The 19,640-nt window shown below is 37.1% G+C and overlaps 1 protein-coding gene across 2 annotated transcripts in view; it reads right to left on the reverse strand.

Moving 5' to 3' along the window:
• The window catches only part of PDE3B (phosphodiesterase 3B), a 215,513-nt gene that overhangs the window by 4,959 nt on the left and 190,914 nt on the right, over positions 1-19,640 (reverse strand). For both annotated transcript variants that reach the window (XM_050759408.1, XM_050759409.1), the window contains 4 exons: positions 19,056-19,255; positions 9,997-10,200; positions 7,889-8,050; positions 1,553-1,805 (listed from right to left, as the gene is read on the reverse strand). In XM_050759408.1, the coding sequence (XP_050615365.1) occupies positions 1,553-1,805; positions 7,889-8,050; positions 9,997-10,200; positions 19,056-19,255 (819 nt within the window). The remainder of the gene's footprint in view (positions 1-1,552; positions 1,806-7,888; positions 8,051-9,996; positions 10,201-19,055; positions 19,256-19,640) is intronic.

The following is a 19,640-nucleotide window of genomic DNA, read 5'->3' on the forward strand; positions in this document are numbered from 1 at the left end:
GCATTATGGTGTTCAGATTCTAATGGAAAGAGCTAGGAAAACAGAAAGAAGCAAAACAGGAATACGTTAGATGGTATTGTTATGGATAAAAACAAAATAGAGAAGAGGTTTAGGGAAAACTGGCTGGGTATGGTGGAGAGGGAAGAATTATGCTGAAATTTCAAATGAAAATAACCCAAAGTTAAAAAACAACCTTTAAGGGCATCTTATGTATTGAATTAAACACAATTACCAACATTTTGATAAGTATAATTTTCTTTTTTTTTTTTTTTTTTTTTTTGCGACGGAGTCTTGCTCTGTCACCCAGGCTGGAGTGCAGTGGTGCGATCTCAGCTCACTGCAACCTCTGCCTCCCAGGTTCATGCTATTCTCCTGCCTCAGCCTCCCGAGTAGCTGGGACTACAGGCGCCCGCCACTATGCCCAGCTAATATTTTGTATTTTTAGTAGAGATGGGGGAGTATAATTTTTAGAAGTCAGTCAACCTTCAGATGCTAATGCCATTTTAAAAAAAAGAATTTTAAATACATTTTAATAGGATTTGCCATGCTAATCCTAAATACAAGGCATGTGTGTGTTGCAGTGGGAGGTGCTTTGTAGTTTTCCTATCTGGTCTGATTTATTGCATGCTTGAAAATCAAAACAATACTTATGTAGGTATAATTTAAATTCTACTTTAAAATGAGCAAATAACTGATTTCATTCACAATTACAAAGTGACAATTTTCATTTCATTTTCCATTCATACTAATTGTCTTATATAGAAAAGCATGTCATTACAGTTTGGTAACTCAAATTCATAATGCCACAAAACTTGGCTCTCCCTTTACAACCAGGGAATGTATGTTTTCCTTCCCCCTCCCCCCCACCCCCCACTGTTTTGATCTATTTCTCAAGTCTATGTGAACGGCAGATTAGTATGCTGCTATGGAAGTTGTGCTCCTCAGCTTTCCAGTGGGATTGGGGGTGAGATGTGTGAAAAGGAGTGACATGAAGGAGGACTCGCCATGAGGATCCACCTATGTTCAGATGTGGTGATGGCCCTATCGTGCATGCACAGGTGGAGCCTGCTGAATGAAGAGTACTGGTTAGAGGACAACACTTCAAGAGATGTTACTTTAATTAAATAAGAATAAGAATGCTTGTTGTATTACAGTATTCACCCAGTACCCAGCTTACAGCAGTTACTCAAAACATGACTATTGAATCTGAACATTTAGATGGTGGTTACTCAATATAATGACTGCTGAATCTGTATCTGAGAAACAAAGTTCCAAATCTAAGTTAAATGGATATATGCAGTTATTAAAGGTTGAGTATCCCTATTCAAAATGCTTGGGACCAGAACTGTTTCTGATTTGGGAATATTTGCATTATATTTAGCATCCCTAATTGAAAAATCTGAAATCCAAGTGTCCCAATGAATATCTCCTTTGAGCACCATGCTGGCACTCAAAAAGTTTTGGATTTTGGAGCATTTCATATTTCAGATTTTCAGACTTTGAATACTCAACCTATAACATTACATAAATTATAATGTCCCTATATTCTTACTTGGATTTAGATTGTTTTCCATTTCTTCATCATCTGTATCTAATTCTTCACCATCTTCATCATCACCACTTTCAGTATCATTATCCTCTTCTGCTTCTATCCACTGACCTGGTAGCAAACCAGCAGCATCATAGGAGTTACACAGGGGACCCACTATGTGGGTGATAAAAGATTCTTGGAGTTTTGCTAGTTGAGGAGAAGAACGATCCATGAATGGACTGATGGGCAGACCAAGATTTGCTTCTTCATCTCCCTGCATATTTTAAAAAGAAAAGTACATTTTTAACTGGTGAAAGAACCACTACTGAGCTTTGCTGTTAAAATTATCTTGAGTTTTTTTAAAATAAACAATTTATATAAAACTATTTTTTATAAATAAGCATCAATGAATCTATTCTATCATTTCAACTGTAAGAATTTAATATTGAGAAATCCTAAACAAAACTTTATTCTCACATTCTGTCCACATCAACCAGTATGGCTGATACTCAGTTAATAAGAAACATACAGATCTTTAAAAATAAGTATCAGATATTTTACTAACAACCTGCAAAATTCCATAGTGTCAATTATGGATTCTCTTTATCTAGGGGCAAAAGCATAATAGAAACATTTTTGTTGTAGTTATATCTCAAATGTACAGAGCTGAATTTTGCAAGTGCTTTTCAATAACACTACCTCCACCCCCCTTTTTTTAACAGCAGAACTCTCTAATGATTCAAAATGAGAAAACCTAATATGAAAAACAAATAGAGTAGAGCTACCATAATGGAGGTGAGGCTCCTGGGGCTAGATCCCCAATGGCCTGCCTTCTGTTACCCTACCACTGAGGCTTCTAGGGCTTAATTTGAGATCAGACTACTATCTGTGTGGTGTTGAGCAAGCTCTATGTACAAATGCACTGTGTGTAAAATCTGAATAATAATCTACCTTATAGGGATGCCATGATGAGGTTAAAAGGCAGTATTATATAAGGTGTTTAGCACAGTACTGAGCATTCTCCAAATGGCACTATTAACATTTTAGTCCTAGTGTCTGAACTGGTTTGGGATAAATTTCTCCCCACAGTGTACAAATTCTGCAGGTAAGCAGTGTCTGTTCTGTAATGAGCCAACATAATGCTGAGGAAACAACAGAAACTGTCCCCGTGATTAACTGTCCCATGATTAGAAATCTTTTACGAGATTATCTTCTATGAGGAAGAAAACAATTGATGTTTTTCCAAAAACGTTGGGTTTATCTATAGGACTCTGTAATTTCATACATATAACCCAGGAGTTTGGCTTTCCTAAGCCCATGGCAGTTAAATGGCTGTAGGCATATAAAGACAGTATAATTAGGATAACAGGAAAAAAGTTGGGCGTGGTTAGAATTTTACATCAATATCTGAAGAAAGTTTAATAGCATAACCAGAATGAGAAAGAAGTTTAGTTCTGATGAGGGATGATTAAAACTTTCATAAGTGGTAGGATATCAGATGACATTTTCCTCCTTTGATATTGAATGACACTTAGATTAAGTGAAACTCTCTGAGATAATATATTTTTAGTGATATATGTGAAATTATAATAGTTAACATTTATTGAGAACTTATGTGTAAGAAACTATTCTAAGAAGTCTACATATATTAGTTCATTTAATCCTCACAGAAACCTTATGACATAGGTACCATCATTATTCCTATTTTATCAGTGAGGAAACTGGCACAGAGAGGTTAAGTAACTTACCCAACCAAGGTCATATTGCAGATAAGGAAGAGAAGCCAGGATTCAGCCTCAGGCAGGGCTTCCAGGTTTGCTTAATAAGTAAAATTCTATATGCTTTTAAAATAATATGCAGGGTCTAAATGAATATTTCTAATGTTATCTCACTGAACTAGTGAATTTTCTAAAACTGACATACACCATTATTTTTTATTACCTATTTGTACATATAATATAAAGATAACATTTTCCTTAGGATAAAATTCCTCATTTGTAAACATGAGATCCATGGGCGAGCTCTAAATAAAGCAAGTTTCAATTATCACTGAGAATGAAGATGAGAATATGCAAACTGCATATTATAATCTTACAAATTAGGTAAATACAGCCATTTACTACCCCAAATTAAATATAATTTAAACATATCAGAGAATAGTAAAATACTAATAATCTTTCCATGATTATACAATATGGCATTTTGTAACTTATAAACAGCAGAGTATACACTATTGTGTTGGGATGTTTAGCTGGTGGGTGTAAAACACTGCACATTTTCAATATAATCTGGAAGTAACAAAATATACCAGGTGCATGGTTACATAGGCTCAATTACTCCCACTTTCCACTCATGTTAAGAAAGCCCTCACCTGGTAGATATCTTGACCTTTCCTGATAATTAGGGCCAACAAGGATTCCTAAGGAATATAATTCCAAAGTCAAAAAGGTGTATTTGCTATTTTGGAGATAACAAAATGTTAGGTATGTCAGGAAATCATGCACTCCTACACTGTAGGAAGCCTCAAAAGTGGACCCCAAAAATGGCAGATTCAGCAAAGTGGAAAGATTATTTTAATGCCAAAAATTTTATAGTATTCTCTGATAGTTTGTATTTCTGTGGGGTCAGTGGTGGTATCACCTTTATCATTTTTTATTGCATCTATTTGATTCTTCTCTCTTTTCTTCTTTATTAATCTAGCTAGTGGTCTATTTTGTTAATCTTTTCAAAAAATCACCTCCTGGATTCATTGATTTTTTTGAAGGGTTTTCTGTGTCTCTATTTCCTTCGGTTCTGCTCTGATCTTAGTTATTTCTTGTCTTCTGCTAGCTTTTGAATTTGTTTGTTCTTGCTTCTCTAGTTCTTTTAATTGTGATGTTAGGGTGTCGATTTTAGATCTTTCCCGCTTTCTCCTGTGGGCATTTAGTGCTATAAATTTCCCTCTAAACACCACTTTAGCTATGTCCCAGAGATTCTGGTACATTGTGTCTATTTATTTCTGCCTTAATTTTGTTATGTACCCAGTAGTCATTCAGGAGCAGGTTGTTCAGTTTCCATGTAGTTGTGCGGTTTTGAGTGAGTTTCTTAATCCTGATTTCTAATATGATTGCACGGTGGTCTGAGAGACTGTTTGTTATGATTTCTGTTCTTTTCCATTTGCTGAGGAGTGTTTTATTTCCAACTATGTGGTCAATTGTAGAACAAGTGCGATGTGGTGCTGAGAAGAATGTATATTCTGTTGATTTGGGGTGGAGAGTTCTGTAGATGTCTATTAGGTCCACTTGGTCCAGAGCTGAGTTCAAGTCCTGAATATCCTTGTTAATTTTCTGTCTCGTTGATCTGTCTAATGTTAACAGTGGGGTGTTAAAATCTCCCATTATTGTTGTATGGGAGTCTAAGTCTCTTTGTAAGTCTCTAAGGACTTGCTTTATGAATCTGGGTGCTCCTGTATTGGGTGCATACATATTTAGGATAGTTAGCTGTTCTTGATTAATTGATCCCTTTGTTGGTTTAAAGTCTGTTTCATCAGAGACTAGGATTGCAAACCCTGCTTTTTTTCTGCTTTCCATTTGCTTGGTATATCTTTCTCCATCCCTTTATTTTGAGCCTATGTGTGTCTTTGCATGTGAGATGGGTCTCCTGAATACAGCACACTGATGGGTCTTGACTCTTTATCCAATTTGCCAGTCTGTGCCTTTTAATTGGGGCATTTAGCCCATTTATATTTAAGGCTAATACTATTATGTGTGAATTTGATCCTGTCATTATGATACTAGCAAGTTAATTTTGCCCATTAGTTGATGCGGTTTCTTCATAGTGTCGATGGTCTTTACAATTTGGCATGTTTTTGCAGTAGCTGGTATCAGTTTTTCCTTTCCATATTTAGTGCTTCCTTCAGGAGTTCTTGTAAGGCAGGTCTGGAGGTGACAAAATCTCTCAGCATTTGCTTGTGTGTAAAGGATTTTATTTCTCCATCACTTAAGCAGCTTAGTTTGGCTGGATATGAAATTCTGGGTTGAAAATTCTTTTCTTAAAAAAAAAAAAGAAAATTCTTTTCTTTAAGAATGTTGAATATTGGCCCCACTCTCTTCTGGCTTGTATGGTTTCTGCAGAGAGATCCACTGGTAGTCTGATGGGCTTCCCTTTGAGAGTAACCCAGCCTTTCTCTCTGACTGCCCTTAACATTTTTTCCTTTATTCAACCTTGGCGAATCAGACGATTATGCGTCTTGGGATATTTATGTGGCCAACAAACATATGAAAAAAGCTCATCATCACTAGTCATTAGAAAAATGCAAATAAAAACCACAATGAGATAACCTCTTATGCCAGTTGGAATGGCGATCATTAAAGTCAGGAAACAACAGATACTGGAAAGGATGTGGAGAAACAGGAACGCTTTTCAAAGACTTAGAACTAACCCAAATGCCCATCAATGATAGACTGGATAAAGAAAATGTGGCACATATTCACCATGGAATACTATGCAATTATAAAAAAAGGATGAGTTCATGTCCTTTGCAGGGACATAGATGTAGCTGGAAACCATCATTCTCAGCAAACACAGAAACAGAAAACCAAACACTGTGTGTTCTCACTCATAAGTGGGAGTTGAACAATGAGAACACATGGACACAAGGAGGGGAACATGACACATGGGGGCCTGTCACGGGGTGGGGCGGTAGGGGAGGGATAGCATTAGGAGAAATAACTAATGTAGATGACGGGTTGATGAGTGCAGCAAACCACCATGGCACGTGTATACCTATGTAACAAAACTGCATGTTCTGCCCATGTACCCCAGAACTTAAAGAATAATAATGAAAAAAAAAATTTAAAGATTTAAGAACAGCTGGGCATGGTGGCTCACGTCTGTAATCCCAACACTTTGGGAGGCTGAGGTGGGTGGATCACGAGGTCAGGAATTTGAAACCAGCCTGACCAACATGGTGAAACCCCATCTCTACTAAAAATACAAAAATTAGCCAGGCATGGTGGCGTGTGCCTGTAATCCCAGCTACTCAGGAGGCTGAGGCAGGAGAATCGCTTGAACCCAGGAGGCAGAGGTTGCAGTGAGCTGAGATTGTGCCGCTGCACTACAGCCTGGGCAACAGAGCAAGCCTCTGTCTCAAAAAAAAAAGATTTAAGAACAAAAGAGCATGCTTATATCTTTGAATCCTTGAAAACCACTAAGTGTCTATTCTCTCCATTTGTAGCCCTCTGTCCAGATTTCTTCCCAGTTGATGTTCCTATGGCAGGGAGTTAGTCTTTTTATAGCAGAGTTGAAAATGGATTGATATTCTTTATATTCTGAGCATACCCTGAATAATTTAAAAACCACTTCATCTGGAAATAAATTATTCTAGGTTACAGAATCTCAGGGCTGAAAGAGACCTTGGAATCATAATGTCATCTAGCCTTGTTATAGAAAGTAGTCAGAAAGACATGGGCAGAGCAGGAGAGGGCCTGCCCCCAACCCAATCAGAAATGTCAGGTGACCATCAGGTGATAGGTTAAGCTGTCTCTCTAAAATAATAATTGGTCACAGCTGGCACCAAGGTAAGGCAGTCACCCAATAGATGCTGGTCATCAGCAGTATCCTGATAAGATCTCAGGAGCTGGGTGAGTGGGCTCAAGCATGTACACTAAGAGGCAAAATGGTGAAGTTTAATTGGTATATAGCCTTCCTCCATGAACTCTGGACAGGTAAGGGAAAAATGCCTCAAGTGAGCATGAATACAACTTCAGTAAACACACCGTGTATGTGGCCCCTCCCAAGTGCTGGCAGGCCACTGCACATCCGACAGCCACCTCAAGGGATGAATTGGGAGAAGTAACACAACCCTGGAAGCATGCCAGTGCATAAGACTCCAAGTCAAAGATCAAACCATGCACTTGATCTCTCAGGTTGCCCTCCTGGTCTTCTTCCAAGTGTACTTTACTTCCTTTCATTCTTGCTCTAAAGCTTTTAAATAAACTTTCCCTTCTGCTCTAAAACTTGCCTCAATCGCTCCCTCTGCCTTATGCCCCTCAGTTGAATTCTTTCTTCTGAGGGGGCAAGAATTGAGGTTGCTGCAGACTCGTACGGATTTGCCGCTGCTAACAGCCCTACCTATAGACTCACGAGTATATTCAGCTCACTCAAGATAGGGAATAGGTTATTTTTTTAAATTTTAACAGCAATGGCAAACAGAACATAGAAAATACTAAGAACCAAAGCAAATGCAACAATTTTTAACCCTTCCCAGTCAAAGCAACTCAGAATTGAAACACTTAATAAAGCTATCCAAAAACCCAAAGAGGAGTGTCTTCTTATGACAGCTCTTAAAAATCCCACCAAGCTCATGTTTCAACTTACCTGCTCATAAAATTCATTGACAATGCCTTCTGTCCATTTCAAATGCAAGTCTCGAACTTTTGCTGGGCCATTTATATCTGCCAGTTTGATGCACACCTGGCATACCAAGAGGCGATCATTTTCATTACTCCATTCTATGCCATTACTATTTACATCATTTGCCTATTTTGGAAAAACAAACTCATTTTAGGTTCTGAAGGCATTTAAAAAAATTGTTGTTTTGTTTGCTTTTACCAAATTATCTTAAAACTGTTTCCTGTCTAAATGACAGAAAGTTAGTTCAGCAAATAGTTCTTTTTAAAATCAATTTATTCCATAATATGGACTTCTATTGGTTAAATTTCCTTTCTAAAAATGCTTTCTAGAAAAACATATAACCATGGGTTTCAATATTTGTGATTACCACAAAGAATCATGAATTATATGTGTGTGTATATATATACACATATATATTAAGTATAGTAGATACACAATATCAAAAAAATCATATAAGAATTATAACTACTTATTTCTACCTCAAAAAAGAACACTTAAGCTAGGGAAGTTTGTTCTTGCTGTAAAAGGCAATGATATAGTGACCTGAACACAAGTCTGAGAAGCTGGCCCTATAGTTTTAAATCCTGACTCAGAATGTCATGAATCAGCAAGCTGTATTCTGAATCAAAAATTCAGTGTGTAACAGTGAAAAAACTGCTTAATCTATTCGAATCTAACTTTCTTCATCTATGAAGTAGGAAAAGTAATACCAATCTAGCCATGCTGCTATGAGGATTAATAAATGAAAAAATGTCTTGCTCACGGTAAGTGTTAAATATTGTTATTTAAATAAATGATAATTGTCATTATTAGCTGGAAAAAAAAAGCCTTTCAAGAACTAAAATTTCATTTTGTAAAAAATGAAAAGAATGAGCCATGTCATAGCTTTTGAACTTCAGTGTTATGGTTGCTTTTTGGCACCAAACTCTTTCAGAAAAAAAAAAAAATTATGTAGAACACCATCATAGAAAACACTTGAGAGAAGAGCTCTTTTGACTGAAACTTAATAGGAGGTCTAGAGCCCCATTCATATGGCATTTTTTTGAGAGACTTCAAAATAGAAGTCTTTACGGAATACACATTCAAAGTATTGTGTTAGATAATCTTTTACCTGTAAAAGGTGACTTAAGCACTTAAATGAATTTTATTTAAAAATTAAAGTGAATAAAACTATACAACTATGAAATAATTTTAAAGGTACCCTGATTTCTCACTGATTTTCATAAGCATTTCATTAATGTCATGACAACAACATATATAAGGGTCTCCTTCCAGCGGATTTAATCTAGTACTCCTTTGTTACCAGTTTCTCTACCCTGCAGGTACAGCTTCTTTTAGGTCACAAAAGTCATCAAGAAAATAGCAGCTTCCTGCAAGCCAGGGCAGGAATCTAAAGCGGTGGTCCTCAACTTTTTTCACCTCAAATGTCTGAGGGATAAAGCATAGTCCCATGAGTACCACTGTCATACTGGGTCAGTGATTCTTGATCCCCTGGTGAATATGAGTTCTTTGGCCTAGTACAATGTCTGCACATAGTGGGCAATCCCAATAAATACTTGTTGAATGACTGAATTATTCTCAAGCAGAAGAAGGTGCTTCCTTTTCCCTACACTAGCCAGCTAAAGAATCACTAATATAAAGAAGGTATAACAGGTGCAGTGAGGTAGGCATAATTAACTGGATTCTTAGAATTAACTGGATTCTTAGGAAACACATAAAATTAATTTTATATAATGTCTTACTTGACACTAAGCATGGCTTTGTCAAATCTCTCTTTAAACTCATTTGAAATAACTGGTTTGTTTCTAGGTGAAAGTATGTGAAATAAAGTCACAATAGTATAAGTTTATGTGTTGAAAGAAAATATAGCAAGCAATAATATTTTAGGAAATGTTACCATAACAATAAAAATGTTTATTTTTTAAAATATAGGCATATATATTATTTTATATCAACTATTTATTGTTACTTTCTAAGCAGTAATAATTCTAACTTAACATTAAAAATCATATTTTATCAGTAACACTGACAATAAAGATTTTTTAAATCAGGCACTAATTTTCATAACAAACCTTGGCATTGAATTCTGCAAGAAAATCAAAATGCTTTTTAAGATCTGTGGCAAGGATTGCTTCGATGACTAAAAAACGAAAGCGCTTGAATTCCACATGATCAAGATGAAGAAGGAAGTTGTATTCTGGGCGAGAAAGATACAGATTCCAAGCTGACGCAGCATGATGATTTTCCAGAACAGATCTGTCATTGTATAAAACTGCCTAAAAAGAAATACAGAAAAATGAGGCAGACACCTCAAAGATATTAAACTTTAATATCATTAATATCAGGTTGGAAGTACACAAACAATGAATACCTACTATATACTAGCATTTTACCAGGTATTTTAGTGCCTGTGAAAATAGGTTGTGATAATTTTATAAATGAGTAAACTGAAGTGCAAAGAGGTTAGGATACACCTTTCCTTCCAGCATACATGGCTAGTAAGTGAAAGGGTTACTTATCTTTAAAGTTTATCTTTGCAGACCCTGTGCTGCCTCCCAAGAGATGTGAAGTTGATATTTTGAGGTCTATTTCATTTAATCAGAAAACCTTCTCAGATAAACTGTGAATAAAGTCATTAGGGATCTAGAGCAGGTTTCAGAATACATTTCTGTTGTTTAGTCATTCTGGAGTCAATGGTGATGGTGACTAAAGAAGAGGAAGCAGGAGTACTGTCCAGGGTAAGTAAGAGGCCTGCCTGTCTGAGACGGACATATCCTGGATTCCCATCCTCACACAGTGCCTGGGAGTAAAACAGAACTATGTAACAGATAAAAACACAAATCCTCTGGTTCAAATGGTGTGGAATTACTCACTTTTCCTACACTTCACTCCAGTGGAAGACCCTGAGGTACCTTCTCAGTACTCTAGGACTTTGGAATACAGACTTAAAATCAGTGGAGTATAGAATTTCTAAAGCCTCTTCCATCTCTAAAAATAAAGCAATTCTTTAAATTATTAAATAAGCATATAATTATTTTAAAAAGCTTCTACAGCCAAGTTGTGTTAAAGGCCAGGGATAAAAATTAAAACCCTATCCCTGTTTTCATGGAACCTACTGTGTAATGAGAAAGAAGGACAGATAGAATGAGATCTCAGGTAGGATACATATTCTGAGAGCTTAATTGAATAGCTCTACTTATTTGTGAAAATTAGCTATAGCCTAGCTTTAAGCACAGATGCATAACACTGATTATGTTTTACACTATTTGATTTTATAAAAGCAATGGTATGATTTAAACTTTGCAATGAGCCATATAAAGGCATTTCATACCACCTGTAATACAACTTCTAAACATTATAAATACCAAACAAAGAGTAAGCTTTAAAAACTCCCTAAGGGGTCATTTACATTTAATAATGATTTGACTAATTCATGCTCAAATGTTACAAAGACTTAACTATGAGAACAGCTCTGTCTGTTCAGGAGGAAGTAATCTGATTCTGGGCTCAATAAAACACAATGTACAATGAGTGTCCTGTGAAGCTAGCTGACTTAATAAACTCACAGCTAGCAAGATCAGTTTTTAAAAAAATGAGCAAGTTCAGAATTCTTTCACCATTCAAATTACCATTTGAAAATGCCAAAGAAATATAAAATGGGGGGAAAAAAGTCTGAATCAGTATTAGAATCTAGATATAATCACCATACTGGAAACTTCAAAGACATAGTGAAAATGAGAATGGGTACAGAAAAGCTAACCAAGTCACTGCATAAGAAGGAGAAAACCTATCTGAAGAGTAGGTGGAAGGGGTTCCCTGCTGGACCCCAGTAGATTCACAAGCTCAAAGGTGAGTGGGGGGCAAGAAAGAATCATGAAGCAGTAAGTAGGAAGCAAATGTCAACTCTACTTTAGAAGAATACTTGAAGGTAGCACAGAGAGCAGCAGACCAAGCTTAAACTGAGTAAGAAAAACTAATCAAGCAAACAGATAAAGTCGTCTCAGCTCTTACTGCGGGGTCTTAGAAGTAGAGAAAAAAGACAGGGCCCCAGCTCATTTGGAGCTGCAATAAACTAACATCCTTTGACTTTGTGCTAAAGCATTTTGTTACCTGCTTTTTCTGGCTATAGATCCTTCTCTCTACAGTAAATACATCAATACTTTGGCAAAACAAATTAATTGGTCATAAATCTTACTTTTCACCCTCTGAGTTGGAAAGATCTGAGAAGGGGTTTAATACAAACTGACAGAATCTTAGCAAATAGTAACACTTAAGAGCAAAGCGAAAACCCTTCAGACAGAAGAAGGACTTAGATCATACAAAGGATGAGTCTGACTAATCTGAACAAATGTCCCCTTTTAAAACATAAGAAACAGGAGGAAACATTAACAAAAAATCTAGGTCATAGCCATTATCTCATGACTAAGAAGGCACTTCTTTTTTTTTTTTTTTTTTTTGAGACACACGTTCTGTCGCCCAAGCTGGAGTGCAGTGGCACAATCTCGGCTCACTGCAAGCTCCGCCTTCCAGGTTCAAGCCATTCTCCTGCCTCAGTCTCCTGAGTAGCTGGGACTACAGGCGCCCGCCACCACACCCAGCTAATTTTTTGTGTTTTTTACTTGAGTCGGGGTTTCACTGTGTTAGCCAGAATGGTCTCGATCTCTTGACCACGTGATCTGCCCGCCTCGGACTCCCAAAGTGCTGGGATTACAGGCGTGAACCACCACACCTGGCCAACTAAGAAGGCAGGCACTTCAAGTGGAAAAGATTAGGAAAGACTGTTCTTTTAAAAAATAATACTTCCAACTCAAAAAAATCCAGTAGAGAGCAGACAAATAAGGTGCTACAGAACACAAAGCAGCTAGTTTTGTTGTTTTTTTTATAGGGTAAAGAAATAGTCTTGATGAACAGCTGTTATCTCAGGATTCTTTTACACTGTTCTCGGTTTGTTCTTTTCTGTGTTTACACTGCTATAGAGATACTACCTGAGACTAGGTAACTTATAAACAGAAGAGGTTTAATTGACTCACAGTTCCACATGGCTGGGGAAGCCTTAGGAAACTTACAGTCATGGTGGAAGGCAAAGGAGAGGCAGGTACCTTCTTCACAAGATAGCAGGAGAAAGAGGGAGAGCACACACAGGGGAGACTACCACTTTTAAACCATCAGATCTCGTGACAACTCCCTCACTATCATGAGAACAGCATGGGAGAACCCGCCCCCATGATCTAATCATAATCACCTCACACCAGGGCCCTGCCCCTTCACATGTGAGGACTACAATTTGAGATGAGATTTGGGTGGGGACACAGAGACAAACCCATCAGTTCTAAAATTTCTATTAATCCCTTATCTTCCTTTATCTGAGTTACCACCCTTGTTTTGCTGAAATACATTTTAAAATAACTTTCTCAGGATGGTCAAGATATGATTGTTTAAAATCACTGCATATCTGAGAATCTCATCATTTTGCTCTTATGTAAAACGGTAGCTTAGCTGAATATAGAACTCTAACTTGAAAATAATACTCTTAGCCAGCACTTCCTATCTCCTCTCATTTTACTTCTATCCTAGCTCTTAAGTCATAATCTTCTCTTTCTCTCTCTGTCGCTTGGTCTCTCTTTCTCATGCTCTGTCTCTCTCTCTCTCTCTTGCTCACACACACATTATTTATTTATTTATTTTCTTGCTGTACTAGAATGTAAGTTCGATGAGAGGCAAGATTTTTCCCATGTTTTATTCAACATAACAATGCCTAAATAGTGCCTATCCCACAATATGCACCCAATAAATACTTGAACAAATAAATGAATGAATTAATTCCCCTAGAATTTTAGAGACTTCATTCCAGTATTGTCTAGCATCTATTGTTGCTAAAAATATAATGACAGTTGAATTTTTGTTATTTTATAGAGGTATTGTTTTCATCTTCTCAGGAATTTGTTTTTTTTTTTTAAATAAAATCTCTGGGGTTCTGAAATTTTTCCATGATGTGCTACATGTGGGGTTTGAGTATTTTTTCTCTATTCAACTTTCCTGGCACTTAGTGAGCCCCTTCAATCCAAAGACTCCCCTCTTTTTAGAACTTCCACTAGTCACATCTTGACCTAGTCCCCCATGTCTTATCTTCTCCTTCCCTGTATTTTCTTTTAATCTTCCTGGTCTATGTTCTGGGAGAGACTACCTGGACTGTTACTTCCCAAGCTTTTATTGAATTTTTAAAATTTCCTGCAGTAATATTTTTAGTTTCTAAGAGCCTAACTTGTTCTCTGATGTTCCTTTATTATAGTTTCCTGTTCTTACTTTATGGATGCAGTATTTTTCAAATTCTCTGATAATACTTTTTAAAAAAATAATTAGATGCTTCTCTATTCCCTAGATTCTCCCTGTGGTCAGTTATTCTTTCCATCTTAGCCTTTTCTTTCCAAGCTTGTGATTAATGCCATGTCTGATGATCCTTGGTTATCTGTGTATATAGAAAAATGAATTCTAAATCAGGTGCAGTGGCTCACATCTGTAATCCCAGCACTTTGGGAGGCCAAGGTGGGTGGATCACGAGGTCAAGACATCGAGACCATTCTGACCAACATGGTGAAACCCCATCTCTACTAAAAATACAAAAATTAGTTGGGCATGGTGGCATGCGCCTGTAGTTCCAGCCACTCGGGAGGCTGAGGCAGGAGAATCGCTTGAACCCTGGAGGCGGAGGTTGCAGTGAGCCAAGATCATGCCATTGCACTCCAGCCTGGCAACAGAGTGAGACCCTGTCTTAGACACACACACACACACAATGAATTCTAGATTTCAGTTGTAATTTCTCTCTGCTGTTATGTATGTTTTATTGTGGAGTGTCTTCCCTTGGGATGAATGAGTGGGAACTATGTAAATGTGGATAGGGTTTGTTACCTAGCAAGTTTTGCTTTAGAATAACGGGTGCCAGCTATTAGATGTCTAGAATGAGAGAAATTTACTTTGAACTACTAATACCCACTTTAGGAACTGTTGTTACTCTCCAGGCAGTTTCCTTCAATATCTAAGAGATGAGTTTTCTGCCTGGAGGTAAACATAGGGTTGTAGTCACTCTGATTAAAGGTGTGTGTGTGTACAGAGAGAGCAAGCAGGAGCAAATGGTAACAGGAGTCTCTGTGGGGTTCCAGCTATGCTGGGTACTTTTGTTTTATCTGTCAATATTCATCCACTTTTCATTTTCCAGAAATGTTATAAAAATTTTTTTATCTGCTGGTGATAATACCTATCATCCTCTTATTGCTCTCTGTTGTAATGAACTTCATATCTTACTATCATTTTAATGCATTCTCAGGAAGAAGGGGAAACAGATTCATGTGTTTAGTCATCTTAATCCATATTTTGGGAGAGAAAACATTTACAAATCTCAACTTAAAACTGTGTTTCCTTTTACCCAGTCTCATAAAAATATTCCAGAAATTTTACTATCTTCAGCACTAACCTCCATCTTTCAGCCAACTTTTCATTTGGAAACAGCTCAGAAATCTCTTAGAATCTTATTAATACTGACATTCCTCTGGGATATACCTGGCTATATGTATCACCTTCTTTCATGTTAAGAATCCTCGTGTATCTTTCTAGCACACATTCCTTGCCATGAGAATGAAAAAGAATGCTTGACCCAGCTGGTGGTATTATATGCTACTGTCTATAACACACCGGAACTATAATATCTTTTATTAATTATGGCCTGACTAGACCCACTGAGTTTCCAAAGATGAAAGAACCTACTTTGCTACTTAACCACATTAAGCCGTAGACTTTTACAAGGGTCCTTATCTCACAGGTGCTAGTTGAAGAAGGCCTCATAAACTTTGTTACTTTGGGAAGCACAGAATATATTTCAGAAAACCTAGGAGTACTACAGAGCAAAGAATTCAGACATCCTTCAACATTCAACAAATATTTACTAAATGCTTTTTGTATGTCAAGCACTACTCTAGGTATTATGGAATAAAAGACAAAAATCCCTGCCCTTGTGGAACTTTATATTCCATTGAGGAGATACATATAAAAAACAAAGTACATAAACAAAATATATAGTATCCTAAATGGTCACTGCTATGGAAAAAAAGCAGAGAAGGAACATAGTGGTATAAGGAAGAAATTTTAGATGGAAGGAGGTGACAAAATGAATATACGGATATCTAAAGGAAAAGCCCTCTGGGCAGGGAGAACAGAAAGTGCAAACACTCTCAGAAAGGGACAGAGATGGTATTAGCAAGGAAGCCAGTGAGACTAGACTTGAGTCAGTAAAAAAATAAATAAATAAAAATAAAAATAAAAATAAAAAGACTTAATGGGGCCAATAATGCAGGGCCTTGCAGAACATTTTATGATTGTCATTTACTAGGGGTAAGGTGAATGCCATTGGAGAGTTTACTTTTTTGTTTTTTTATTTGTTTTGAAACAGGGTCTCAAATGTTGCCCAGATTGATCTCAAACTCCTAGGCTCAGGCAATCCTAATGTCTCAGCCACCCAAAGCATTGAGATTACAGGTGTAAGCCACAGCACCTGGCAAGAGAGTCTGGGACAGAGTGATGCAACACACTTAAACAGGGTCACATTCTGGCTGACATGTGTTGAGAACAGACTGAAGGAGAGCAGGGAACAAGCAAGGAAACTAGGTAAGAGGCTATACATTTTCACAGCTGAACTCTCTAATCCATCTCCTTTCCATTCTAGCACTTCCTATGGCTTCATCTAATGGCAATTCTTAACAATGAGAAGTTAGAAATAACATGATGATTGATATCATGTTCAGACTTCATGACTGTATTTTGATTAGGATAACAGTTGAGTACGCAACTTGTATAAGTTGCATTCATATAACACTGTTTTAAATTATCTTCATGTGAGAGTTAACATTGGAATTCACTCATTTGTAACATCCTCGAGGGAGGATATACTTTACAAAAATGAAAGCAGTAATAAAAACAGAGAGTAGGCCGGCATGGTAGCTCATGCCTGTAATCCCAGCACTTTGGGAGGCCGAGGTGGGCAGATCACCTGAGGTCAGGAGTTTGAGACCTGCCTGGTCAACATGGTGAAACCCCATCTCTACTACAAATACAAAAATTAGCCGGCATGGTGGCAGGCGCCTGTAATCCCACCTACTTGGGAGGCTGAGGCAGGAGAATCACTTGAATCCAGGCGGTGGAGGTTGCAGTGGGTCAAGATCATGTCATTGCACTCCAGCCTGGGTGACAAAGTGAGACTCCATCACCATCTCAAAACAAAACAAAACAACAGAGTGGACTAGAACAGTAAGTAATTTCTACCTACGTGATTTCTGATTCAGAAGCTTCTCATGCCATCGGAAACAGTATAAAACCTTCCATATGTTATCTCCTTAATCATATCAGATAACTATTTTTAGGTTCAGAGGAATAAACCTTTATTTGAGGTCATACAGCTAATAAGTGGGCAATCAGAAATCTAAGACAGGACTTTTAATCTCAAGTCCAGTGCTTTTTCCACTATGCCACTACTCCTCAGGTCTATGATTCACCAAAGGACTAGGATTTTCAAAGATTAGGATGTGCTAGGTTTGAGAGAATGGGCATCTGATTCTTACAGAATTGTATTGCAAATAAGAAAATATGTGCCACTTAGAAGGTACTTTTTTAAAAAATAACACTTAGAAAGTGGGCAACTACTAGTACCTAGATTTACATTCATCAGAAAGTTACCTGTGGAAATCATGAGCTATTAATAAAGTCTCACTGGAAAAATGAATCATATGGCCCTTTTAACCCATACACACACACACACACACACACACACACACTCTATTATACCCATTTACACATATACATATTCATAGTTCCCTACATTCCTTCCCCCAACCCCGACACACATGCTCACAATTCAAGAGACTATATCTCCTATATTTAAAAAAGTTGGAGTATATGAAAGAGATTGAAGTAAAAAAAGAAAAACAGAAAACGGCTACAGAAAATGAAAGGATCAGAGCCAAGGTTTAAACATAGAATAAAGAAGTGGGAAGTGAGATGAATTCAGCAACAGTCAGTGAGTACCTACTCTTCATAAAGCATCCAATTAGAAACACACAGATGACATTTTAGGAATCCCCAGCATAAACAAACCCAGCTACCACACAAAAATCTGCTTAAACCACAACCACACTAAATTCTACTTAAAACCATGTATTTAGGGCCAGGTATGATGGCTCACGCCTGTAATCCCAGCACTTTGAGAGGCCAAGGCAGATGGATCACGAGGTCAGGAGATCCAGACCATCCTGGCTAACACAGCAAAACCTCGTCTCTACTAAAAACAAAACAAAACAAAACAAAATTAGCCGAGCATGGTGGCGGGCGCCTGTAGTCCCAGCTACTTGGGAGGCTGAGGCAGGAGAATGGCAAGAAGCCAGGGGGCCAAGCTTGCAGTGAACCGAGCCACTGCACTCCAGCCTGGGTGACAGAGCAAGACTCCATCTCAAAAAACAAAAACCAAACACATATTTAGTTCCAAGTCCTAATGTTTAAAGCTACTGCAATTATAGTATCTATTTGTTGGGAACTCTTGCCTCCTCATGCAAATTGTGACCTTAAAGGAATTTTATATCTTATCAGCTATACTAGGTACAAAAATAATATACCAGAATAATTTTTACATACATGAATATATTCAGAGATAAGAGATTTAAGGTCTGGTATTAAGGCAAATCTTTAGGGAAACAAGAGAACAACAAAAAAGATGAATAGTTCTCAACCACTATAGCTTTCTAGCCATACAATGGGCCTAACTAGGAACAGAAATCTTAAATACAGTCAGAGTTTTGTTGGTTTGATAAAAGACAAAAATACTGACAATAAAGGACTCTAGAATTTCACAAAACAATGAGTTATTTCAAAAACTGTTCATTATTTTCTAGTTGAAGAAGTTGATTTTCCCCCTAATTTCCTAGCACACATCACATTAATGCCATGTGTTATTATCCAATTAATTAAAATGTAGGGTCTTAAAGTCAGATGGAATGGCTATATGATTCAATTGAATAATGATTTACAAAGGGATACACAGCATGATTGAAAATTTCAGAATTACTCTTTAAAGGTTCTGAAAAATATTTCCTACCTGAGGGGCATTTGTAGCCACTAGAAATGCATTTGTCCTCCCTGGGTGGTCATAATCATGCATGGCAGCTGCCACGTATAGAGCCATCAATTCTAATGCAGGGATGTTTGAAGACAGGCAGCCATAACTCTCATCTGGAATAGAGCAGCTCTTCGAAGAAATATAAGCAATTCGCCCATGGTTAATTCTACCATCAGAATCTGAGAAAAAATAAATTGCAAAATAAACCAGCATTAGCACACAAATTCCTCACAATTTTGCTACGGAGGGGATTCTCATGGGTAATATGATTACTTATTTTATTTGCTGATTTAAGTAAGAACTAAAATCTATGAACTTAAAAGAGTATATTATTCCCAACTTAAAATATTAGTAGAGAGAAACAGTGTTAAATCTGACTCTGAAGTTGCTTACTTTACAAGACATGATAGGATTCTCACACCAGTGTGATGCTGTCTTACTCAGGCAAATAATAATTTTAAAAACCTCTGATTTTCTAAATATTTGCTATTTAATGACTAGATAGATATAATGGCCAGGGTATATAACAGAAAAAGGCAATACTAGAGAATAAAATTTGATGAA

This window comes from Macaca thibetana, chromosome 14, assembly GCF_024542745.1.
Source record: "Macaca thibetana thibetana isolate TM-01 chromosome 14, ASM2454274v1, whole genome shotgun sequence".
NCBI lineage: Eukaryota > Metazoa > Chordata > Mammalia > Primates > Cercopithecidae > Macaca > Macaca thibetana.